This window comes from Pan paniscus, chromosome 8 (genome assembly GCF_029289425.2).
Source record: "Pan paniscus chromosome 8, NHGRI_mPanPan1-v2.0_pri, whole genome shotgun sequence".
NCBI classification, from domain to species: domain Eukaryota; kingdom Metazoa; phylum Chordata; class Mammalia; order Primates; family Hominidae; genus Pan; species Pan paniscus.
In genome coordinates, this window is record NC_073257.2 from 111940209 (window position 1) to 111967564 (window position 27356).

At 44.7% G+C, this 27356-nt stretch overlaps 1 protein-coding gene across 1 annotated transcript in view; it reads right to left on the reverse strand.

Annotated features, from left to right (window-relative positions):
- The window catches only part of CPN1 (carboxypeptidase N subunit 1), a 42424-nt gene that overhangs the window by 9821 nt on the left and 5247 nt on the right, over positions 1-27356 (reverse strand). The window contains exons 2-7 of the mRNA XM_003825462.5: positions 26656-26852; positions 20455-20610; positions 13503-13685; positions 11926-12037; positions 5353-5492; positions 2707-2806 (exon numbers count right to left, since the gene is read on the reverse strand). Coding sequence (XP_003825510.2) covers positions 2707-2806; positions 5353-5492; positions 11926-12037; positions 13503-13685; positions 20455-20610; positions 26656-26852 — 888 coding nt within the window. The remainder of the gene's footprint in view (positions 1-2706; positions 2807-5352; positions 5493-11925; positions 12038-13502; positions 13686-20454; positions 20611-26655; positions 26853-27356) is intronic.

Sequence of the window (27356 nt, forward strand, 5' to 3'; positions counted from 1 at the left end):
TGCCTCAGCCTCCTGAGTATCTGGGACTACAGGTGCCTGCCACCATGCCTGGCTAATTTTTTGTATTTTTAGTAGAGACGGGGTTTTACCACATAGGCCAGGCTGGTCTTGAACTCCTGACCTTAGGTGATCCACCCGCCTTGGCCTCCCAAAGCACTGGGATTACAGGCATGAGCTACTGTGCCCAGCCTAATAATTTGTTAATTAACACAATGGCTGGTGAAAGTGGCACTTATTGGAAAAATTAGTGGGGTTTAATATGTTTTGTTTTTATTGTTGTTTTGAAACAGAGTCTCACTCTGCCCAGGCTGGAGTGCAGTGACGTGATTTCAGCTCACTGCAACCTCCACCTCCCGGGTTCAAATGATTCTCATGCCTCTGTGCCTCAGCTTCCCGAGTAGCTGGGACTACAGACCACACCACCACACCCAGCTAATTTTTTTTTTTTTTTGAGACAGAGTCTCACTCTGTCGCCCAGGCTGGAGTGCAGTGGCATGATCTTGCCTAACTGCAACCTCCACCTCCTGGGTTCAAGCGATTCTCCTGCCTCAGCCTCCTGAGTAGCTGGGATCACAGGCACACGCCACTATACCTGGCTAATTTTTTGTATTTTAGTAGAGATGGGGTTTCACCATGTTGCCTAGGCTGGTTGCGAATTCCTGAGCTCAGGCAATCCCCCCACCTCGGCCTCCCAAAGTGCTGGGATTACAGGTGTGAGCCACCGCTCCTGGCCACACCCAGCTAATTTTTGTAGTTTTAGTAGAGACAGGGGTTTCACCATGTTGGCCAGGCCGGTCTTGAGCTCCTGACCTCAAGTGTTCCTCTCGCCTGAGCCTCCCAAACTGTTGAGATTACAAGCATGAGCCACTGTGCCCAGCAATATATGTTGATTGGCTGGAATGTTTTAGAGACATTCCCACACTTGCTTGGATAGAGCATAAAATCTAGCAAAAGCCAGGTGTGCATTCCTGGAATCCCAGCACTTTGGGAGGCTGAGGCAGGCAGATGACTTGAGCTCAGGAGTTCGAGACCAGCCTGGACAACAGGGCAAAACTCTGTTTCTGTAAAAAAATAAAAATAAAAAATAAAAAAATTAGCTGAGCATGGTGGTATGCACTTGTAGTTCCAGCTACTTGGGAGGCTGAGGAGGGAGGCTCACCTGAGCCTGGAAGGTCAAGGCTGCAGTGAGCCCTGACTGCACCACTGCACTGCAGCCCAGGCAATAGAGTGAGACCCTGTAATCCAGCTATTTGGGAGGCTGAGGCAGAAGAATTGCTTGAGTTTGAGACCAGCTTGGGCAACATAGTGAGACCCCATCACCTTGCTAGAAAGAATCTAGCAAGCCCTGAAGAAGGCTGTGCTCATAAGAATGATTCCTACGACTCAGAAACATTTCTGTAAAAAACGGAAAAAGAAGAAACAAATAAAAAGGATGGTTCCTGAGTTTGGATTTCTAAACAGTCCTGTGTCCAGACGTTTGGCTAACAGGCTCTGGTTGTCTGATACTTCACTGTGAGGCTACAGGATTCTGCCTTTAGACATTACCTTTGCCTTTAATGAACCTTTCATGTAAGACGCACTGAGATCACTTTAAAGGACAGAAAGCTGAGAGTTCATCCAGCTTAAACAGATTGTAGGAATTGTGAAATGGCTGCTTGGTAATAAATGTTAGTGTAGTAAAATTCAGGTGAGACTTGCTAGTATTAAGGTTGTGTGGAGGGCTGGGTGTGGTGGCTCACACCTGTAACCCTAGTACTTTGGGAGGCTTTTGAGCCCAGGAGCTTGAAACCAGCCTGGGCAACATGGTGAAACCCCATCTCTACAAAAAACACAAAAAATTAGTCAGATGTGGTGTTGCATGCTTGTAGTCCTAGCTACATTGGAGGCTGAGTTAGGAGGATGGCTTGAGCTCAGGAGGCAGAGGTTGCAGTGAGATCACACCATTGCCCTCCAGCCTGGATGGTGGAATGAGACTCCTTTTCAAAAAAAAAAGAAAAAGAAAAAAAGGTGGGGATTTAGGCAAATCTCACCTACCTGTAACCATAACCATTTGTAGCCACTGTTATGCATTAAAAGCAAAATAAAACAAAAAAAAATCCTACGAGTTGTGCATGATCAAGCTGGGCTGAGTCAGCTTACAACACCATTCTGCTGTGAGATAATTCTGTACCCTTCTAGGAGGTTCCAGGTAGCTCTAAGATCCGCCTCCGCCATCAATCTTGCCCCCACAGTAAGCCTATGATGGAAAGAATCTTGCTAACTTTCCCAATGGAGGTGTAGGGAAATGCCAAGTCAGCGACAAGGCTAACTATCTGTTTCACAGTCCTCTTTCTACCCGATTTCACACCAGTATGTGAGCTATTAACAGGCTTAAGCCCAGAAAATACCCCTAACAAAATTGTATGTGGTAGCAACTCCTGAATGCTGATGAGAAGTTACATTTACATCAGTCTTTCCTGGTCCTGACCTCTCAGGGATTGCTTGCATCAGAAGCAAAAGATTTTCCATTAAAACATCTTGGTTGTTTGATTCAGCCTCTTAATTTACTGTCTCCATTTTCATTGCCCTTCTTTCCTCCATCCCCCCACTCCCAGCATCCTTGACACCCCTGCTGGTTTCACTAGCCTACAAACTGGCCCCTTGATTATGCTGAAGAAGATGCAGGAGTGAACGCTTCCTTCTTACCCCTAAGCAGTGACCACCTACCTGAAGTGACATCGTGGTTAATCCCACTGACAGAAATGACAGCATTGGCGAGATTATTGTAATTCTCATCAAGCACCATTCCCTTGATGCCCTGGTGAACCTGCAGGAACAAGTATATAGTTATGATCATAAAACATTTGTACAGTGTTTTAGAGTCTCAAAGCCCTTTCTCTTATGTTTTTGTATTTTATCTTCACAAAGATGATGGTAATAGTCCCTTAACTGGTCTCTTTGCCTCTCTCCCTGCCCCAATTAATCTCTTCGCAATTAGAGTGGTCAGAGCGTTCCTGTTAAAGCCTGACTCAAATCATGTCACTATCCTACTCAAAACCTAACTCACTTTGAGCAAAAGCTAAAGTTCTTGTGATGGTCTGTCTGTAAAGCTACCTGTTAGCTCTCTGATCCCATCTCCAACCACCTTTTCTCTCCCTTACTTCTGAGATCAGTCCAGCCACACTGGTGTCCTGGTTTTCTTTTCTTTGTTTCTTTTTTTTTTAATTTTTTTTATTTGCTGTGACAGACTATAGTAAAATACACATAAAATAAAATGTACCATTTTAAGTGTACAGTTCAGTGTTATTAAATACATTTAGCTAGGTGCAGTGGCTCATGCCTGTAATTCCAGCACTTTGGGAGGCCGAGGTGGGCGGATCACCTGAGGTCAGGAGTTTGAGACCAGCCTGGCCAACATGGTGAAACCCCGTCTCTATTAAAAATACAAAAATTAGCCAGGTGTGGTGGTGGGCGCCTGTAATCCTAGCTACTCAGGAGGCCGAGACAGGAGAATCGCTTAAACTGAGGAGGCGGAGGTTGCAGTGGGCTTAGATCACGCCACTGCACTCCAGCCTGGGCAACAGAGTGAGACTCCATCTAAAAAAAAAAACATTTGTAATGTTGTGCGACCATCATCACCACCCATCTGCATAACTCTTTTTATCTTAAAAAACTGAAACCCTATATCTATTAAACAATGATTCTCCATTATCCCCTCCCCCAGCCCCTGGCAACCACCATTTTATCAACACTTTTCATCTCTATAATTTTGACTACTCTAAGTACCTAATATAAGTGGAATAATACAGTATTTGTCTTTTTGTGGATGGCTAATTTCACTTGGCATAATGTCCTCAAGATTCATCCATGTTGTAGCATGTGTCAGAATTTCCTTCCTTTTTTTGAGATGGAGTTTCGCTTTCGTTGCCCAGGCTGGAGTGCAATGGCGCAATCTCAGCTCACCATAACCTCCACTTCCCGGGTTCAAGCGATTCTCCTGCCTCAGCCTCTCAAGTAGCTGGGATTACAGGCATGCGCCACCACGCCCAGCTAATTTTGTATTTTTAGTAAAGACAGGGTTTCTCCATGTTGGTCAGGCTGGTCTCAAACTCCCAAACTCAGGTGATCCGCCCGCCTTGGCCTCCCAAAGTGCTGGGATTACAGGCATGAGCCACCACACCTAGAGACAATTTCTTTCCTTTTTAAGGCTGTATAATATTCCACTGTATGGATATACCACATTTGTTTATACAGTCATCCACCAATGAACACTGGGTTGCTCCCACTTTTTGGCTATTGTAAATAATGCTGTTACAAATATGGATGTGCAAATATCTCTTTGAGGCCCTTATTTCCGTTCTTTTGAATATATACCCAAAAGTGGCATTGCTGGAGCACATAGGAATTCTAATTATTTGAGGAATTGCCAGTAACTGTTTTTCATAATGATTGTACCACTTTACATTCCCATTAATAGTGCACAAGGGTTCCAATTTCTCCACATCCTTGCAAACATTTGTGAAGTTCTGTTTTTTTGATAGCAGCCATCCTAATCAATTTGAGGTGGAATCTCACTGTAGTTTTAATTTGCATTTCCCTAATGATTAGTGGTGCTGAGCATTTTTCATATTCTTTTTGTTGGTTTTGTATTTGCAGTTGTGTCCATTTCAAGGAACCCTTTTGTCCCCTAGATATCTGCATGTTTCTGTCCCTCACCTCCTTGAAATTTTTGTTTAAATGTCACCTCCTCTGTAAGACTTTCTTCATAGCATTTCTCTTTTAACATGTTATACAATTTATTGTTTACTGCCTGTCTTTCCTCACTGGAAGGTAAGTTCCATATGGGCGGGGATATTTGCTTATTTATTCATAATTCACAGCATATAGTACAGTTTCTGACAAATAGTTGTGCTTGATAATTTTTTTTGAGAAGGGTCTTGCTCTGCTGCCCAGGCTGGAGTGCAATGGCACGATCACAGCGCACTGTAGCCTTGACCTCCCAGCACAAGACAAGCGATCCTCCCACCTCATCCTCCTGTGTAGCTGGGTCTACAGGAGCATGCCACCATGCTTGGCTATTTTTTTTTTTTTTAGTAGACATGGGGTCTAGCTATGTTGCCCAGGCTGGTCTCAAACTCCTGAGCCCAAGTGATCCTCCCATCTCAGCTTCCCACACTGCCGGGATTACAGGTGAGAACCACTGCGTTCAGCTGCTCAATAATGTTGAATGAATAAATCTCAATGGAAGAAGACGCCCAGATCTATTGGACTGAGTCAGAGCAAAAGTCAGACCTGAACCAGTGAAACACCTTGCCTGCCATTGAGAAGCACTTCTCTTTTTGCAAACATGAGAGTTAACAAATGAGATTTTACCTGTTCCAGGAACTGGATTAGGGCTTCCCGATTACCCAGCCACTCCCGCTGTAACTCCTCTTCGGGGGGAAACTTGTCGCAACTCAGTTCCAGCGTGATCTCAAAGCAGTTGGTATGGAGATAATTAAAGTCTTGCATTCCTAAGGGAAAGAGGGCAGCAGCAGATTTCCATAACCAGGTTCCCACCCAATGCCCCATCTCATCTCTCTCTCTCTTTTTAAAATTTTCTGTTTTTATTTATTTGGGAATTACCTTTTAATTTTATTTATTTCATTGGCACATAATGTGTACATATTCATGTACATCACATAATAATATGTACATATTCATGGGGCACGCATAGTGACATTTCAATAGACACATGTATAGTGATTGGTGTAAATGAGTGGGGCAAGAGTCCGAGGAGATTAGTTGTGGCAATAAAAATAATCAGGGAAATTAGTATAAGGGACCAGGTTCGTCCCTTAATGTTATGTATCGTTATTATTTGTTTTAAGGTGAGTTGAATTAGTCATTGTTGAGTGGTGATTAGCCGGTTGTTGATGAGGTATTTGGAGGTTGGGACCAGTAAGGGGGGAAATAGGATGATTGGTACTGTGGCGGGTAGGCCTAGTACTGTAGGGGTAATGAATGAAGCGAATAAATTTTCATTCATTTTGGTTCTCATGGCTTACTGTAGTTTTTTATTTTAATAAATTTTGGTGAGGTGGGCAGATGGCAGTGTGTGTTTAGTATTTTTAGTTGGGTGATGAGAAATAATGTGAGGAGTATTGGGGTGATGATAGTAGGTCATACAGTGGTATTTAGCTGTGGCATTTCACTGTAAAGAGATAATGATTCTCTTAGTCTTTAACTTAAAAGGTTAATGCTGGGTTAGCTTTACAGTGAACTCTGGCGAGGGCTAATCAGGCTAATCAGGCTAATTAGAATATCCATCCTCCCAAACATTTATCATTTCTTTGTGTTGGAAATATCCAGGACCCCCTTCATTACCTTCTTTTTTTCTTTTCTTCATCAACTTCTATTCTACCTCTTGACCTCTATTTCTTTCTTTCCTCCATAAAATTTTTCCCAAGTTCCCAGTTCACATGCCTCTCTCTCTGCAGTTTCCTCTCTTCATAAATGCCCCTTTTGTCATCTTCATCCTTTATGTTTTTTTTCCATTTCATGACTGAATTTCACTTCCTGTCCCTTTTAACATTTCCAAAGTCTGCATATTAGCTGTGCCTTACTATAGACTATGCACATGACCTGTTTTTAAAAGAACAGATTTTTCTCGTTAAACTACAATGTTCTTCAGACCTGGGAGGTTAGGAATGAGATTAATATTTTGCTTTCACATCCCTTCTCCTATCTAAGAACACAATATTAATCTGAAAATACCCATCCCAGAAAAACAGACTCCTGAAGAAGCAGAAGACAGCTATATTTTCTTCTTTTTCTATAAAATACTTGCTTATTCTGATCTTCCACATTATTCAATTGAATCAATTACTTTTTATATGTTTCTCATTATTAGGATGGTTATTTACATTATAATTTCATTTGGGTTAAAAATTATCCACTTAAAAATGTCTGTACTACCCAAAGTGATCTACAGATTCAATGCAATCCCTATCAAAATCCCAATGATGTTTGTTGCAAAAATAGAAAGCCCATCCTAAAATTCATATGGAATTTTAAGCAACCCAGAAGAGCAAAAATAATCTTGAAAAAGAAGAACAAAGCTAGAAAAACAAAGCTAGAGACTCACAATTTCTGATTTTGAAGCTTACTACAAAGCTACACTAATCAAAACAATGTGGTACTGGTGTAAAGACAGGTATATAGATCAATGGAAAGGAAGACAGCCCAGAAACCCTTGCATATATGGTCAAAGCAATTTTGACAAGAATGCCAAGACCATTCAATGGGGAAAGGACAGTCATGTCAACAAATGGTGCTGGAGAAACTGGATATCCAAATGCAAAAGAATGAAGCTGGAGCCTTACCTAACACCATATACAAAAATTAACTCAAGATGGATTGGCAACCTAAACGTAAGACCCAAAACTATAAAATTCTTAGAAGAATATATAGGGCAAAAGCTTCATGACATTGGATTTGGCAATGATTTCCTGGATATAAAATCAAAGACACAGGCAACAAAAGAAAAAAATCACAGATTAGACTTCATGAAAATGGAAAAATTTTGTTCATCAAAAGACAGTATCTCTAGGACAGAATAGGTGACGACAGAATCAAACAGACCAACAAACAAACAAATACAATGTCAACAGAGTAAAAAGGCAACCATGGAATGGGAAAAATATTTGTGATTCATATATCTGATAAGATATTAATATTCAGCATACACAGAGAACTCCTAAAACATAACAATAACAACAACAACAACAACAAAACCCAAACAACTTGATTTTTTAAATGGGCAAAGGACTTGAATAGACATTTCTCCAAAGAAGGTATATAAATACCAATAAGCACATGAAAAGATGCTCAATATCACTAATCATTAGAGAAATGCAAATCAAACTACCGTGAGATATTACCTTGAACTTATTAGGATGGCTACTATCAAAAAAAAAAAAAAAAAGAGTTGGTGAGGATGTGGAAAAATTGAAACTCCTGTGCACAGGTGGTGTTTTCTATGGAAAACAGTATGGCAGTTCCTCAAAAAAATTAAAAATAGAACTACCTTATGTCCAACAATTCCACTTCCGGGTTTATATATCCAAAAGAACAGAAATCAGGGTCTCAAAGAGATACTTGCACATCAGGTTTGTAGCACCATTATTCACAATAGCTAAAATGTGAAAGCAACCCAAGTGTCCATTGGTGGATAAATGAGAAACAAAATGTGGTATAAACGTACAATGGAATATTGTTCAGCCTTAAAAAGTAAGGAAATTCTGACAAACGCCATAACATGGATGAACTTTGAGGACATTATGGTAAGTGAAATAAGGCATTCACAAAAAGACAAATATTGCATGATCCCACTTATATGAGGTACTTAGAGCAGTCAAAATCATAAAGACAAAAAGTAGAATGGTGGTTGCCAGGGGCTGGGGTAAGGGGAAATGGAGAGTTATTGTTTAATGGGTATAGGGTTTCAGTTTTACAAGCTGAAAAGAGTTCTGGAGATGAGTGCTGGTGATGACTGTACAACATCACAAATGTACTTAATAATATGGAATCATATGCTTAAAAATTATTACAATGGTAAATTTTATGTTATGTATATTTTACCACAATAAAAATGAAGCTGGGCATGGTGGCTCATGCCTGTAATCCCAGCACTTTGGGAGGCTGAGGCGGGCGGATCACTTGAGATCAGGAGTTTGAGAACAGCCTGACCAACATGGTGAAACCCCGTCCCTACTAAAAATACAAAAATTAGCCAGGTGTGGTGGCAGGTCCCTATAGTCCCAGCTACTTGGGAGGCCGAGGCAGGAGAATCGCTTGAGCCGGGAGGCAGAGTTGCAATGAGCCAAGATGGAGCCACTGCACTCCAGCCTGGGTGACAGAAAGAGACTCCAACTCAAAATAAATAAATAAATGAAGATGAAAAAAATTATCACTTACTTTTTAAGCTGATGAGTGCAAGCAGCTGTTACAGAAAGAATGGGGAAAGTTGAAGAATAATAACTACAGCCTATTAAATTGGCTCTCTCCAAATAGTATGGAGGTTCCTCAAAAAACTAGAAATAGAACTACTAGTTGATTCAGCAATCCCACTGCTGGGTATATACCCAAAACAAAGGAAATCAGTATGTTGAAGAGTTATCTGCACTCCCATGTTTGCTGCAGCACTATTCACAATAGCCAAGATTTGGAAGCAACCTAAGTGTGCATCAACAGACGAATGGATAAAGAAAATGTGGCACATATACACAATGGAGTACTATTCAGTCATTAAAAAAAATAAGATCCTGTCATTTGCAAAAACAGGGATGAAGCCAGGCACAGAAAAACAGACTTTGCATGTTCTTTCTCATTTGTGGGAGCTAAAAATTTAAATAATTGAACTCATGAAAATAAAGAGGAAGGATGGTTACCAGAGGCTGGGAAGGATGGTGGGGGTGGAGAGAATGGGGATGGTTAATAGATACAAAAAATAGTTAGAAAGAATGAATGATAGCACAAAAGGGTGACTACCATCAGCAATAATTTGCTGTACCTTTTAGAATAACTGAGGGAGTACAATTGGAATGTTGGTAACACAAAGAAATGAATGCTTGAGGGGATGGACATGTCATTTACCCTGATGTAATTATTACACATTGCATACCTGTATTAAAATATCACATATACCCCATAAATATATACACTTCGTATGTATCCATAAAAATTAAAAAATGCTTGAATAAAATAAATAAGTAAATTGGTTCTCTCCATGCATTAGAATCACCTAGAAGGCTGAAACTTCTGGCTAAATACAGCTTGCTGGGCTTCACCCCCAGAGTTTCTGATTCAGTAGGTACGAGGTGGGGTACAACTTATTAGAAATGTACATTTCTAGTAAGCTCCCAGCTCATGCTGATATGCTAATCAAGAGACCACACTGTTGGAAGAATCATTTTGATAAATTTAATGACTTTGGAATTGTACCAGCTTAATTTAGGGCAATGATTCTCAGTGGAGGCATGGGCCTTGCTCTCTCAGAGGATGGAGAGGGAGAGGGAGGAGAGAGAGAAAAAAAGAACAAGCATAATTTGAAAAAGTATATTGGTTATTTTCAATTTGGAGGGCAAAAAATATTTTGCTTTCCTAATGCAAACTAAAGAAAGTAACTTTAAAAAAACATTTAAAATTACGGATGTATTTATTTATTTGTTTTTCAGAGACAGGGTCTCGCTCTGCTGCCCAGGCTGGAGTGCAGTGTCATGATCATAGCTCACTGTAGCCTCGAACTCCCACCTTAAGCCATCCTCCCACCTCGGCCTCTCAAAGCGCTGGGATTACAGGTATGAGCCACTGCGCCCAGCCGTGCCTTGTATTCAAGCGAGTTTTCATCCCCAGTCTACCCTCCCAGTACATGGCAACTCCTCAGTTTTGCACCTCTCTACTCTCCACAGGACCAGCCACCAACTCAGTTCTCACCAATCTGCTGCCTGGGCCATGGCCAGGTCAGATTTGAAGGATGGGGAAAGACAGGTGCTAGAGAATGATTCCTAAAAGAACTCAGCTTCTTGCTCCAGACTCTTCTCTATTCTTCAATCCAGTGAAGGCTCATAAACAGAGGTTCTATCTTGACCCCTGGTCATGGGGAAGGCCCAGGGGATAGAGACAGAAGTCTCTTGTGGAGGTTTCTGCTCTTGAAGGTTACATTATCAATGGCCAATGTCCATGGCAAACCCCTGCTTGTGGGGGCCTGGCAGTTAGGGTCCAGGGAATGTAACTCAGGGGAACTGGTTGTGCCCAGGCCAGCTCCTCTGCTCATCTATTGTTGTGTGAGGCATACCTCTGTGCTACTTTTTAAAATACAGTTACACCATTTATAAGCCAGGCATTTCCAAACGCCTTATGTGTATTATTTTATTTAATACTCATATTAAAATTACGAGGCAAGTGTTCTTTCTTTTTTTTTTTTTTTTGGAGTCTCACTCCGTTGTCCAGGCTGGAGTGCAGTGGTGCAATCTTGGCTCACTGCACTACAGCCTTGACTTCCTGGGCTCAGGTGATCCTCCCACCTCAGCCTCCCCATTAGCTGGGACTACAGGTGTGCACCACCATGCCCAGTTAATTTTTCTTTTTTTTTTTTTGGTAGGGATGAGGTCTTGCTATGATGCCCAGGCTGGTCTCAAACTACTGGCCTCAAGAGATTCTCCCTTCTAGGCATCAGTCACCATGCCTGGCCTTATTATTCTTAATTACAGATGAGGAAACCAAAGCACAGAGAGAATAAGTAATTATCCATCCCAGAGCCACATGACTAGTAAATGGGCATGAGAGTTTCAACCCAATCTACTCTCAGATCCCACAAATGACTACATTATTTTCCTCCTATGCCCTAATCTATTGTGTAAACCACCAGTTTTACAGGACCAAAAGGTGTCCCTACTTTAGTTGTTTTTTGTTTTTGTTTTTGTTTTTTCGAGACGGAGTCTCACTCTGTCACCCAGGCTGGAGTGCAGTGATGCGATCGTGGCTCACTGCAAACTCTGCCTCCCGGGTTCAAGCCATTCTCCTGACTCAGCCTCCCGAGTAGCTGGGACTACAGGCGCCTGCCACCACACCCGGCTAATTTTTTCGTATTTTTAGTAGAGACGGGGTTTCACTGTGTTAGCCAGGATGGTCTCGATCTCCTGACCTCGTGATCCACCCTCCTCGGCCTCCCAAAGTGCTGGGATAACAGGCGTGAGCCACTGTGCCCAGCCATCCCCACCTTAGTTTTAAAGAATCACAATATGATCACTAAATGCCAACCTGAGACTTCCTCATTTTCCAGATCTCAACTTGAGTGCAAAATTCTATGCTATTCCCATTGTTTCCCTGAGAAAACTGGGAATTTAGAAGGAGAAATGAGCACTATTCCACTTCAGCTTGAGCAGTTCCCAGGACTCCCCTTACCCTTGCTGAGAGAATACCAAGAAGCCCCATTGGTGATGCCATCTGGGAAGTAATCTCCGCAGTTCCAACCTTGGAACATCCATCCATGTGCATAGGAGTAGACCTTGGCCAGCTAGAGGAAAAGCAGGAGGAAAACGACCTTGATGATTCCCAACTCAAATGGCAATGCTCCTACTCACAATTAGGTTGAAGTCAAGAAGCCCTGCTGGGTATATAAACAGTGGATTATTTGCTTTAGTGAAAGAAAATAGGATCAGGGATAGAAACAGCGTGTGTATGTGTGTGTGTATGTGTGTACATGTAGGTGGGTATGTGTGAATGCATGTGTGTGAATGTGACTGTGTGTCTAAGAGAGTGTATGTGTGGTAGACTAGAGTTAGGAGATCTGTATTCTGATTTTGTCACTATCTTGGGGCTGAGTTTTCTCTTGTGCAAAGTGAGGAGTTGCACTAGATGATATTGAAGGTCCCTTGTTTTTGTGCCATTTTCTAGCCGAATTTTGTCAAAGAAATCAAGGAGTAAGTAAGGCAAGACTTCTCCAGTAAAAGTAATGCATATTTAGGGGGTGAGAGGCGTGCGTTGCAGGGAGAGGAATATATTTGAACTCTATAATTCTCCTTCATTACTATTTACTATACAGTGGACAAAGTGAGATCAATGGGGAAAAAAACAATGTGCTATTCACCTTGTAGTTCATTAATGATTAATACTTAATATCATTAATGTTTATTTAAATTATATAGATATATTATATATTAATATATTAGTATATAATTTTTTTTTTGAGACGGAGTTTCACTCTTGTCACCCAGGCTGGAGTGCAGTGGCACAATCTTGGCTCACTGCAACCTCCACCTCCCAGCTTCAAGTGATTCTCCTGTCTCAGCTTCCCAAGTAGCTGGGATTACAGGCACCCACCACCGTGCCTGGCTAATTTTTGTATTTTTAGTACAGACAGTGTTTCACCATGTTGGGCAGGCTGGTCTCAAACTCCTGACCTCAGGCAATTCGTCTGCCTCGGCCTCCCAAAGTGCTGGGATTACAGGCGTGAGCCACCGCACCAGGCCAATAATTACAAATTTATTATATTATGCCATTTTATATATTAATATAAAATTAATGTTAACATATCGTTTTGAACTGTTATTTAAACCTTTTTCATGTAGTCTATTTTTCTTTTTTTTTTTCTTAAGGCCCCACCTAATACTATCACAGTCTATTTTTCATTAATATGGATTTATTATCATAAAATTCTACTTTAGACCCCCCCAAAAATTCACATTTAATGACACTCGTGCTATTAGTGTTCGGGCATATTTCTTGCTCATCATTAGCCTAAGTATTTTCTGCATCATGGTAATTACTATAAAGCTTTCTTTGTATTTACTTTGTTATGAATCTATGGCTTATCATTCAAAACCAAATGTCATTTACTAGACTGTAAGCTCCTCACAAACAAGCGGTATTTTCAATTATTTTCTGTGGCCTCGCACTGAAAAGGGTTCTGTGTTACTGACCTTAAGCTCACCTCCTGAGCCCCAAGTTCCCCTGGCGAGACAAGCTGCTTCTCCACATACCTTCTGGAAAAGCTTGTCGTCAGGCGTGGGGGTGTTGGCGGTGCGGCGGACCCCTCGGACCCGGTGCTCAAAGGACTTGTCATACGGGTAATTGGCCACCACCGCCCCTCCGTGGAGATTGGCTGAAAGAACAAAGTTGAAGGAGTGCATCCACCGGATCACCGCCCGGGTCTCGGGTTCCACCTGGGAGGAGGCGAGAGGTTGGCGGTGAAGGGGCAACTGGGGCTACCAAACAAACGGCGGTGAGAGTAAGTCTGTCAGGAAGTGGCCTGAGGAGATAAAATGTCTGAATGAAACAGTGAGCGTCCTGGCGGATATGAAAAGTGGAGATGGGGAAATGTTGACCTTTGGAATGATGGTTTCAACAATGGCGTGTATAGAACTTTTCTCAAAATGAAATCTTATGTGGAATCCCAATATACAAAAGAGGTAAAGAGAGAGCATTTAGGGCAAGGAAACTATTCTGTATGATACCATCATGGTGGCTATATATCATCATACCATTGTTGAGACCCATAGAATGCACAATACCAAGAGAGCAGTAAGGTAAGTATGGACTGGGAGCGCTCATGGTGAGTCAAGGTAGGTTCATGACTGACTGTGATAAACACACCCCTCTGGGGTGGGATGTTGATGGTGGGGTGGGTGGAGTGGGGTGGGGAGTATATGAGAACTCTGTACTTTTTGCTCAATTTTGCTGTGAACCTAAAACTACCCTAAAAAATAAAGTCTGTTGAGAGAGAAAGGGAGAGAGAGAGAGAAGTTTTTTTTTGTTTTGTTTTTTGAGACAGGATCTCACTCTGTCACCCAGACTGGAGTGCAGTGGTGCAATCTCAGTTCATTGCAGCCTCCACCTCCCGGACTCAAGCGATCCTCCTACCTCAGCCTCCCTAGTAGCTGGGACTACAGGCATGCAACACCACACCTGGCTAATTTTTGTATTTTTTGTAGAGATGGGGTTTTGCCATGTTACTGAGGCTGGTCTTGAGCTCCTCAAGCAATGTGCCCATCTCCACCTCCCAAAGTGTTGGGATTACAGGCGTGAGCCACCATTCCCAGCCAAAAAAGAGAAGTTCTGTATGAAGAGATATCATGATTGGAGAGCTCAGAGCCCCAACTTGGCCTCTCTCTGGACCCTAGAAAAGGGTTTCCCATTTTACCCACTGCTCCAGTGACTTCTAAGTCATCTTAGCAGAAATTTAGGACTCCAATAAATCAATCTGAAAAATGCTAGTTTACAGTGATGGTTTTCAACCTCCTTCCTCCCTGCTGTAATATTGACATGTAGAACACACTCCTGTGGTCAAATCCAAATTTCATGGGTTAGACATACTGTCAGATGGGCCAGTCTTGGCTAAGCAGTGAAATTCCACCTTTCTATTGCATATTATATTGCTAGTGAGTGACAATATTCCAAAGAAAGCCTTGAATCTACTGGGACTTGCAGTGTAAGTAAATAATTTACAGTCTACAGCATTTTTCCTCCTCTCAGGATGAACAAGTTTAGAGATTATGTAGTGTTACTGTGTTAATGGCTCCTTCTGGACCAAGGTCAGCTCTACAGGCTCCATCTTTTCCATCCCAGGGGGACTGGATAAATAGGGTTGAGTCTTAATCAGAATGAATATAATTGCGAGGGCACCAGTCTTGGTCTGTGACCAGGGCTCAGACCCTCTGGGGCAGTTCTGTCTTTGTGTCCTAAGCCTCTATCAGAACAAGGCCAGCTTTTCACTGTTCCTCTTCCTCAAGGATATTCCATCAGGAGTGAGGGAAACCTCTTTGCTTTTCCCCCTAAAATTTAGACAGAGGATTGAGTGGGAGCCTAGTTATCATTGATTCAATTACCTTATTTTACTTAGAGAAACAAGTTTAATACATCAGAACATTCTTCTGGTTGGATATGCTGACTAACACGAAGTTCTTTGCTTTTTGGTTTTGGTTTTTTTGTGAGATGGAGTCTTGATCTGTCGTCCAGACTAGAGTGCAGTGATGCCATCTGCAACCTCCGCCATCTGGGTTCAAGCAATTCTCCTGCTTCAGCCTCCCAAGTAGCTGGGATTATAGGCGCCCACCACCACAGCCGGCTAATTTTTGTATTTTTAGTAGGATGGGGTTTTACCATGTTAGCCAGGCTGGTCTCGAACTCCTGACCTCAGCTGATCTGCCCGCTTCTGCCTCCCAAAGTGCTGGGATTACAGGTGTGAGCCACTGCGCCCAGCCTTACAAAGTTATTTTTTATTTACTATTTACTTGAACCAAGAGGATAGTTGCTGTTTGAAATCTAACATGTCAGCATGGCTTTTGCTTCATTTTCAAGGGAGAAAAAAACCCCAGAATACTCCATTTGGGAAACTCCCAATTAAAAGGCTTATACCTGCTTTGCTTTTCTTTCCCCAGTCTCTAAATTTAGACATTCACAAATAGAACATTTCAAACTATCCCACACAGCGTGATCACCAGGGGTGGCAGTGATGCTTAGAGAATGCCTAGTTATTTTCAGGAGCAGGCCCACCAGCAGGGTGAAACCACTCACATTACCAAGGACTTCCATTACAGGCCTCTTGGAGAGTGAGGCCTAGGAATATGGAATGGGATCCTCTGATTGGAAGAGTAAGGGAAATCAGGGAGGGTATAGTAATGATAAAGTAGTCAAAGGTCATATAGAAAGGGAAAAGGGGCCAGGTGTGGTGGCTCACACCTGTAATCCCAGCACTTTGGGAGGCTGAGGTGGGCGGATCACAAGGCCAGGAGTTCGAGACCAGCCTGACCAACATGGTAAAACCCTGTCTCTACTAAAAATACAAAAATTGGCCAGGGGTGGTGGCACGTGCCTGTAATCCCAGCTACTCAGGAGACTGAGGCAGGAGAATCGCTTGAACCCAGGAGGAAGAGGTTGCAATGAGCCAAGATTGTGCCACTGCACAACAGCCTGGAGGGTAAAAGAGCAAGACTCTGTCTCAAAAAAAAAAAAAAGAAAGAAAAAAGAAAGGGAAAAGAAAAAACTAAGGGTTAGATTCCCTGAACTTTTTTTTTTTTTTTTTTTTTGAGACGGAGTCTCGCTCTGTCACCCAAGCTGGAGTGCAGTGGCACTATCTCAGCTCACTGCAACCTCTGCCTCCCAGGCTCATGCCATTCTCCTGCCTCAGCCTCCCAAGTAGCTGGGACTGCAGGCGCCTGCCACCACGCCTGGCTAATTTTTTGTATTTTTAGTAGAGATGGGGTTTCACTGTGTTAGCCAGGATGGTCTCGATCTCCTGACCTCGTGATCCGCCCGCCTCGGCCTCCCAAAGTGCTGGGATTACAGGCGTGAGCCACCGCGCCCGGTCCCGAAAACTAAGGGTTAGATTCCTTGAACTTTTTGTTTTTGTTTTTGTTTTTGTTTTGGAGACAGGGTCTCTTGCTCTGTCGCCCAGGCTGGAGCAGGCAGGACAATAGTTCACTGTAACCTTGAACTCTTGAACTCCTTCAAGGGATCCTCCCAAATAGCTAAGTCTATGACATGTGCCACTACACCCAGCTAAATTTTGTATTTTTATTTTGTAGAGATGGGGCCTCACTGTGTTGCCCAGGCTAGTCTCAAACTCCTGACCCCAAGCAATCCTCCCGTCTCAGCTTCCCAAAGTGCTGGGATTACAGGTGTGAGACATCACACCCAGCCTGAGCCTCTTTCTATAGCTAATTGTTGGTAAGCACACAGCTTATCACACGTAAGACAGACGTCTCTATAGAATGCTTCTGTCCACAGTCTAGTATAGTAGAAAGAATGTTGGAATAAGAATCAGAAGGCCTGCATCTTCATCCTGATTCCATCAATCACTACCTGTGAGAATGTAAATTATTTTCTCTCTAAGTGTAATAGCTATAAAACAGAGATGGATAACACTGCTTGGTGCATTTCACATGATGTCATGATCAACTGAAACTGGCTGTGAAATAATTCTGGAAAATTGTTAAGAACCATGCAACCAAATGATACTGCTTTCATATCCTTCACCACAATCACCACTAATATCAAACATTTAACCAGGCACGGTGGCTCACGCCTGTAATCCCAGCACTTTGGGAGGCCGAGGCAGGCAGATCACGAAGTCAGGAGTTTGAGACCAGCCTGGTCAAACGGTGAAACCCCATCTCTACTAAAAATACAAAAATTAGCTGGGCATGGTGGTGTGCATCTTTAATCCCAGCTACTCAGGAGGCTGAGGCAGGAGAATCACTTGGACCTGGGAGGCGAAGGCTGCAGTGAGCTGAGATCGCACCATTACACTCCAGCCTGGGCGACAGAGCGAGACTCCGTCTTAAAAAAAAAAAAAAATCACGACAGACCGGACTTTGCACCCAAGACTGTGTGGTAGATAGAGCTCCCTCTCCCCTCTCCCCTCTCCCCTCCCCCCCTCCCCTCTCCCCTCTCCCCTCTCCCCTCTCCCCTCTCCCCTCTTTCCACGGTCTCCCTCTGATGCCGAGCCGAAGCTGGACGGTACTGCTGCCATCTCAGCTCACTGCAACCTCCCTGCCCGATTCTCCTGCCTCAGCCTGCCGAGTGCCTGCGATTGCAGGCGCGCGCCACCACGCCTGACTGGTTTTCATTTTTTTTTGGTGGAGACGGGGTTTCGATGCGTCGGCTGGGCTGGTCTCCAGCTCCTAACCGCGAGTGATCCGCCAGCCTCGGCCTCCCGAGGTGCCGGGATTGCAGACGGAGTCTCATTAACTCAGTGCTCAATGGCGCCCAGGCTGGAGTGCAGTGGCGTGATCTCGGCTCGCTACAACCACCTCCCAGCCACCTGCCTTGGCCTCCCTAAGTGCCGAGATTGCAGCCTCTGCCTGGCAGCCACCCCGTCTGGGAAGTGAGGAGCGTCTCCGCCTGACCGCCCATCGTCTGGGATGTGAGGAGCCCCTCTGCCTGGCTGCCCAGTCTGGAAAGTGAGGAGCGTCTCTGCCCGGCCGCCATCCCATCTAGGAAGTGAGGAGCGCCTCTTCCCGGCCGCCATCACATCTGGGAAGTGAGGAGCGTCTCTGCCCGGCCACCCATCGTCTGAGATGTGGGGAGCACCTCTGCCCTGCCGCCCCGTCCGGGATGTGAGGAGCGTCTCTGCCCAGCCGCCCTGTCTGAGAAGTGAGGAGACCCTCTGCCTGGCAACCGCCCCGTCTGAGAAGTGAGGAGCCCCTCCGCCCGGCAGCCACCCCGTCTGAGAAGTGAGGAGCGTCCTCCCTCCTCGTCCGGGAGGGAGGTGGGGGGGTCAGCCCCCCGCCCGGCCAGCCGCCCCGTCCGGGAGGTGAGGGGCGCCTCTGCCCGGCCGCCCCTACCGGGAAGTGAGGAGCCCCTCTGCCCGGCCAGCCGCCTCGTCCGGGAGGGAGGTGGGGGGGTCAGCCCCCCGCCCGGCCAGCCGCCCCGTCCGGGAGGTGAGGGGCGCCTCTGCCCGGCCACCCCTACCGGGAAGTGAGGAGCCCCTCTGCCCGGCCAGCCGCCTCGTCCGGGAGGGAGGTGGGGGGGTCAGCCCCCCGCCTGGCCAGCCGCCCCATCCGGGAGGCGTGGGGTGCCTCTGCCCGGCCGCCCCTACTGGGAAGTGAGGAGCCCCTCTGCCCGGCCTGCCGCCCCGTCCGGGAGGGAGGTGGGGGGATCAGCCCCCCACCTGGCCAACCGCCCCGTCCAGGAGGGAGGTGGGGGGATCAGCCCCCCGCCCGGCCAGCCGCCCTGTCCAGGAGGTGGGGGGCGCCTCTGCCCGGCCGCCCCTACTGGGAAGTGAGGAGCCCCTCTGCCCGGCCAGCCGCTCTGTCCGGGAGGGAGGTGGGGGGGTCAGCCCCCCGCCCGGCCAGCCGCCCCGTCCGGGAGGGAGGTGGGGGGGTCAGCCCCCCGCCCGGCCAGCCGCCCCGTCCGGAGGGAGGTGGGGGGATCAGCCCCCCGCCCGGCCAGCCGCCCTGTCCGGGAGGTGAGGGGCGCCTCTGCCCGGCCGCCCCTACCGGGAAGTGAGGAGCCCCTCTGCCCGGCCAGCCGCCCTGTCCAGGAGGGAGGTGGGGGGGGTCAGCCCCCCGCCCGGCCAGCCGCCCCGTCCGGGAGGTGAGGGGCGCTTCTGCCCGGCCGCCCCTACTGAGAAGTGAGGAGCTCCTCTGCCCAGCCACCACCCCATCTGGGAGGTGTACTCAACAGCTCATTGAGAACGGGCCATGAAGACAATGGCGGTTTTGTGGAATAGAAAGGGGGGAAAGGTGGGGAAAAGATTGAGAAATCGGATGGTTGCCGTGTCTGTGTAGAAAGAGGTAGACATGGGAGACTTTTCATTTTGTTCTGTACTAAGAAAAATTCTTCTGCCTTGGGATCCTGTTGATCTGTGACCTTACCCCCAACCCTGTGCTCTCTGAAACATGTGCTGTATCCACTTGGGGTTGAATGGATTAAGGGCGGTGCAAGATGTGCTTTGTTAAACAGATGCTTGAAGGCAGCATGTTCGTTAAGAGTCATCACCACTCCCTAATCTCAAGTACCCAGGGTCACAAACACTGTGGAAGGCCGCAGGGTCCTCTGCCTAGGAAAACCAGAGAACTTTGTTCACTTGTTTATCTGCTGACCTTCCCTCCACTATTGTCCTGTGACCCTGCCAAATCCCCCTCTGCGAGAAACACCCAAGAATGATCAATAAAAAAGAAAAAAAAAAAAAAAAAGAAGAAGTTTAATGCTTCCAGATAAACAAAAGGCTTTCAAATAAATTTACATGGATATTAACTGAAAAAAAAAAAAATCACTTAGTATGTGCTCCATGGAGGGCTCTATGCTGAGGAGAAAATAAATACAAAGACACAGAAGAAATACATATTATTGCTCTAGATGGGTTAATACTGAGTTGAGTTGATGCTTAATTCTTGCTTGTTTAGTTGATGTAAAGATGGCTTAGCAGTCTTTCTGCAAGAAATTCCAGATGCTGATTTACCTGCTTTGTTTGCAAATTTCATCTCCTACCTGACTTTTCCAGTTGTCTGGAAGGGGCAGGTGGTGGTTGGGGCCTCCGTTCTTCTCGTTATAGTAGATATAGGTATTGAGATCAGGGAAGTTGCGGTTCAGGTCCACTCCATTTGCATTGTTCCTGCCAACTAGATACCCAGGCTTGTTTGGGCCCTAAGGGAAAATGAAAAGATGAAAAATGAAGGTTTCAGATTGAATCCTATATTTTCTAACTTTTTTTTTTGGAGACAGGTTCTCACACTGTTGCCCAGGCTGAAGTGCAGTGGTACAATCTTGGCTTACTGCAACCTCTACCTACTGGGCTCAAGCAATCCTCCCACCTCAGTCTCCTGAGTAGCTGGGACTACAAGCACACACCACCACACCCGCTAATTGTTCTTTATTCTTTTCTTTTTTTGGTAGAGATGAGGCTGGTTGCCCAGGCTGGTATCAAACTCCTGGGCTCCAGTGATCCACCCACCTCGCCCTTCCGAAGTGCTGAGAGGCCAGGTGCAGTGGCTCACACCTGTAATCTCAGCACTTTGGGAGGCGGAGGCAGGTGGATCACTTGAGGTCAGAAGTTCAAGATCAGCCTGGCCAAAATGGTGAAACACCATCTCTACTAAAAAATACAAAAATTAGCTGGGTGTGGTGGCGTGTGCCTGTAGTCCCAGCTACTTGGGAGGCTGAGGCACGAGAATCACTTAAACTCAGGAAGTGAGGTTGCAATGGGCCAAGAACGTGCCATTGCACTACAGCCTGGGTGACAGAGCAAGGCTCTGTCTAAAAAAAACAAACCAAACAAACAAAGTGCTGAGATTACAGGCAAGAGCTACTACATGCAGCCATGAATCCTATATTTGAAGCACATTGTATAGTTCTTAGATATTAGCTTAATCAAATGATGTAGCATTTTTTTTCCTTTAGTCCCCGTCACAAGAAGATGAATCATTTTCTACTTTGTCTTATCCAAAGTCACAGTGGTGGACTTCAAGTTCCCTGTAGATCACGTGTAAGAGGTACATATCTCAAGAGAAGTTCTAATAAGAGTAGGGTGTTTCGGGATCATGGGAACCCCAATGTTTTATGAACAGCTTTATTGAGATAAAATTCATATACTATAAAATTTGCTCATTTTAAATGTACAATTCAATGAATTTTAGTATGTTTACGGAGTTGTATAATCATCATTGCAATCTAATTTTAGAACATTTCTGTCACACCAAATAGACACCTCATTCCCATTTACAGTCACTTCTCATTTTCATCCTAGCGTAGGTAATAACTTTCTCTCTCCTTAGACTTGCCTCTTCCGGACAGATCACATAAGTGGGTCATACATTATCTGTTCTTTTGTGGGTTTTTCCCCCACACTGGGCATAATGTTTGTGAGGTTCATGTATGTTGTAGCATGTATCAGTACTTCATTTCTTTCTATTGCTGAATAGTTCCATTATGTGGATTTATCACATTTTGTTTATCCATTCACCAGTATTAGTTTAATACTATTAGTATTAGGAAACTGTATTAGTTTCCTAGGGCTGCCATAACAATCACCACAAACTAGGTGGTTTATAACAACAGCAATTTATTCTCCAATTTATTCTCTGGAGGCTAGAAGTTGTAATCAAGTCAACTGGATAGGCGGCACACTCTCTGGTCCCCTTCTTTGTTTCTTCCAGCTTCTGGTGGCCAGAGGAAGTCCTTGGCATTCTTTGGCTCTTAGACCCATCACTCTAATTTCTGCTTTCATCTTCATATGGCCTCCTCCCCAGTCTGTCTGCATCTCTATTCGTAAATTTCTTTCTTCTTACAAGGACACCAGTTATGCTGGATTTAGAGTCCATCCTGATTCTAGGTGACCTCATCTTAACTTAATTGTATCCGTAAAGACCCTCAGTAGGCCCTCCATATCCATGGGTTCCACATGTGTGGATTCAACCAACCTCTGATTGAAAATGTAGTTAGGCCTATGATGGTTGCATCTGTACTGAATATGTACAAATTTTTTTCTTGTCATTATTCCTTAAACAGTACATTATAACAACTGTTTACATAGCATTTACATTGTACTGGGTAACATAAGTAACCTAGGGATGATTTAAAGTATACAGGAGGATGTGCATAAGTTATGTGCAAATACTATGCCATTTTATATAAGGGACTTGAGCATCCAAGGATTTTGGTATTGGTGGGGGGCCCTGGAATCAATCACCTACGGATACTGAAGGATGACTATGTATTTCCAAATAAGATCATAGTCACAGATTTCAGGTGAATGCGAATTTTGGCGAAGGGTGGTAGGGGGAGATTCATGGACATTTGGGTTGTTTTCACCTTTTGGCTATTGTTAGTAATGCTGCTTTGAACATCCACGTACAAGTCTTTGTGTGGATGTATGTTTTCATTTCCTCTGGGTAGATATCTATAAGTAGAACTGCCGAGTCATAAGCTAAGTCCATGTTTAACTGGTTTTTGTTTGTTTGTTTTTGTTTTTGTTTTGAGACAGGGTCTCACTCTGTTGCCTAGGCTGGAGTATAACAGCATGATCATGGCTCACTGCAGCCTCAACCTCCTGGGCTCAGGTGATCCTCCCACCTCAGCCTCCTGGTAGCTGGTGTTTACAGGCTTGCGCCACAACACCTGGCTAATTTTAAATTATTTGTAAAGATGGGGTTTTGCCATGTTGCCTACGCTGGTCTCAAACGTCTAGGCTCAAGTGATCCACCCACCTCCCAAAGTGCTGGGATTACAGACATGAGCCACTACGGCCTTATGTTTAACTTTTTGAGAAACTGTTAAACTGTTTTTCAAAGTGGTTACACTATGGAAACTCACTCCTCCCCCTTTCAAAAAATTTAGGATCCTTTCTTATCTTTCTTTTGAGCAATATCAACTTTCTGGATCCCTTAATTTCTCTGTCCATATTTCAGATTTTATCATTTATTTGCTCAAGTATTCACTCACTCATTAGGTCATCTATTTAGTCAACCAACATTTACTTAAGTCCTTCTCTATTCAGAGCTCTCAGATAGACACTGGGGAAAGAGATAAGTGAGACATTGTAGTCTAGCCTTCTAGGAATTCATAGTACACATGGGGAGATGGACAAACACATAAATAATTAAATACGTAGAGTGATAGAATAGAGATATGTTAAAAGGCTCATTCAAAATTGAAATTCCATTTAATGTTTTGTGTGGCATTGGAGAAGGGAAATAGTGCCAACTGGGTCCCTGTAGACTGAGAAGGTGGAGCCCAAATTGTTGGCTGTTCCTGGAAGTGAATGAATGGATGCCGGGAAGCTAGAATCTCACAGATGAATCGCCGTTCTCATATTTTCCCTTTTCTAACCAATAAAATGCGGCAGATTACATTTTTTTCTAAGAATTCAGTATTATTCTCAGATTTCTCCTCTTTTCATGGCACCCTGCTTGTATTTCATTTTTAGATCCTATTGAAAACATAATTGTTTTGAAGTTCCTTTAAGTTTCCTACATCAGTTGTGTTCCAGTGGAAAACATTTATTGGATCTTTCATTTTGGTGTACACTTCTGTGACATAATGATTTTCTTTATGCTTCCAGGGGCTTGTCACTGCTTGCTTATTTATATCAAGGCAACTCTTGACTGTCAGCATAAACAGCTATGGGCATTATCCACTGATTTCCCTGCACACTGGTCAATAGTTAAGTTGGCAGGAAGGGGCTTCCCCTAACAGAAGGTTTCATAAACAGGGCTAGTGTTGTGTTTCCTATTACTGCTGTAACAAATTACCCCAAATTTAGTGGTTTAAAACAGCACGAGTGTATTGTCTCATAGTTTTGGAGGTCAGAAGACTAAAACGGGTCTCACAGGCCTAAAAGCAAGGTGTCTCTCCAGTTTCTAGAGACCATTCACATTCCTTGGCTCTTCCATCTTTTTTTTTTTTTTTTTTTTTTTTGAGACAGAGTTTTGCTCTTGTTGCCCAGGCTGGAGTGCAATGGCGTGATCTCAGCTCACCGCAACCTTCATCTCCCAGGTTCAAGTGATTCTCCTGCCTCAGGCTCCCGAGTAGCTGGGATTACAGGCATGTGTTACCACGCCTGGCTAATTTTGTATTTTCAGTAGAGACAGGGTTTCTCCATGTTGGTCAGGCTGGTCTTGAACTCCTGACCTCAGGTGATCCTCCTACTTCAGCCTCCCAAAGTGCTGGGATTACAGGCCTGAGCCACGGCGCCCAGCCAAGGCTCTTCCATCTTTAAAGCCAGCCGTGTAACATCTTCAGATCTCTCTCTGACTGTGACCTTTGGCCTCCCTCTTCTACATTTAAAGGACCCTCGTAATTGATTACACCGGGCCCCATCCCCCCCACAATACTCCAGGTTATTTTAAGGTCAACTGATTAGCAACCTTAGTTCCATCTGCAACCTTAATTCCTCCTTGCCCAGTAACATAACATATTCATAGGTTCTGAGGATTAGGACATGGACATCTTTGGTGGGGGGGCATTATTCTGGCCACCTACAAGTGGCTTCAAAGTCTGGTGGCCAGGAAGTTCTTCTCTGTGTAGCCACGCAGACAGCTTTCCTCTGGGCATGGCAGGTATCTCTGAGAGTCTGAGAACCTGATGGGTCCTCTCGGGTTGAGGTTCAAGATCTGCTCCCTCTGAACAAGAACACAGCAGGTGAGCAGAGGTGACCAGCTTCCCAGAGATGGCTCTAAGATTCAGTGGACTGGCAGGGATTTTCCCCACTCCCTCCCACCCCACCTACTGCAAAGGATGTGGGCAGGACTGTGCAATGGCATGATCTCGGCTCACCACAACCTCCGCCTCCTGGGTTCAAAAAACTCCCCTGCCTCAGCCTCCCGAGTAGGTGGAATTACAGGCATATGCCATCATGCCTGGCTAATTTTTTGTATATTTAGTAGAGACAGGGTTTCTCCATGTTGGTCAGGCTGATCTTGAACTCCCGACCTCAGGTGATTCACCCACGTCGGCCTCCCAAAGTGCTGGGATTACAGGCGTGAGCCACCACGCCCGGCCGAAAACCCTGCCTTTTAAACACAGCTTTTAAAGGAACATCTCCATTGCATAAGGCAGATCGATGCCTGGCCTCACCCTTGACAATACTACTCAGTAGGTCTGGGGTGGGACCTGGGAATCTGTACTTCAAAATCTTCATCTGTGATTCTGATGTACAGCCACAAAAGAGAACCATTGATTTAAAGTTAGGCATATCGATCTGAAACACTTAAGATGTTACTAATAATAGTAAGACAAATGTTAGGCATGCTGACATTTTGAATTTATGTTAGAAAATAAAGTAAAAAGTCCTGCCAGGCACGGTGGCTCACGCCTGTAATCCCAGCACTTTGGGAGGCTGAGGTGGGTGGATCACCTGAGGCCAGGAGTTCGAGACCAGCCTGGCCAACCTGGCGAAATCCCGTCTCTACTAAAACTACAAAAAATTAGCTGGGCATGGTGGCGCACGCCTGTAGACCCAGCTACTCGAGGGCTGAGGCAGGAGAATTGCTTGAACCCGGGAGGCAGAAATTGCAGTGAGCCGAGATCGCACCACTGCACTCCAGCCTGGGCAACAAAGTAAGACTCTATCCCAAAAAAAGAAAGCCCTTAGACATTTTTTCTTATCGGTCCCACTGCAAATATAACTCTAAAATATAGAATCAATAGACTAAGTACTATACTAGTAGAGGAAACAACTCTATGGAAATATAATAAAGTATGAAGAATGTAGAATTAGCCCCCTACCCCCAATTCTGGGGAAAGCCTGTTGTCCTTGTTATTTTCTCCACAAATGCAAATGGAAATGTAGTGTGGAAGAAAGAAAGGTATTTAGGGTTTGATGCTAAAAGTTCAGGAAAGGAGCTTTATTTTGCAATATCCCTCCACATCTGTTGAGTATTTTCCAGGTTACAAAGTGTTATCACAGATATTGCCACATTAATCCTCACAATAAAACCCTGAGGTCATCTGGAAAGGTGTTGAGGGAATGCAGGCTCAGAGAGAGCCCACGTTTATTGCCTGAGGTGCTGTAGGACTGAACCCACCTCTTCATCCTTTCTTATATTTCTGATGGATTTTTTCTCTTGGCCATTTCATCTTTTACTTTTAACATTTGTGACATTTACAGTGGGACAGAGAGGGAATCTTGTCCACTGGACTTTATTTCCTAAGAAGGCCTTGATCTCTCCCCGGCATCTCCCTTGGACCTCGTACCTGGGCAGCAGCCACCTCGTAGCCGTCGGGGTTCATGGATGGCAGGATGTGAATGCGCGTGTCCTGGATGAGCTGGACGATGCGCTGGTTCCTGTTCCGGAACTCCTCGCACAGAAACTCCGACAGCTGCAGCATCAGCTCGCGGCCCAACGCTTCGTTGCCGTGCATGTTCCCCACATACTTGACCTCTGGTTCCACTGCAAGGAAGAGAAAAGATGGGGGAAGCTTGGAAGTGTCATTGATGCCTAACCTTGCAGAAGGACCTTTTTTCTCTTTTTCAGTAACGAATGAAAGAAAATCTCATGCTTTCATTGGGTCTTTTGCAATAATCCCTGAGCCCCTTCCTAACCAATTACAGTTACAAAACCTACAAAAATTCATGCCAGGGATGATAATGAGTGCCATGTATTGAAACCCCACAGTGTACTAGACAGTTATGTTCAATACTGCTAAAATTCACAGAAAACTTGTAAAGTGGGCATTAATAGCCTCAGGGTGAGGGTAATAAGGATGGGAGAGGTTAAGTAACTTGTCTGAGGTTGCCTAGCTAATGGCTCTATAGAGGCCCAAGCCCAGGTGGCACTTACAGTGCCATTTACAGTAGCACGCTGCTTCTCAGAGACAAACCTTTCAGGATAAGAATGTTCCCCAGAACCTGCTTTCATGAAGTACTCTAGGTTTTAGCGTAACAGCCGCTAATG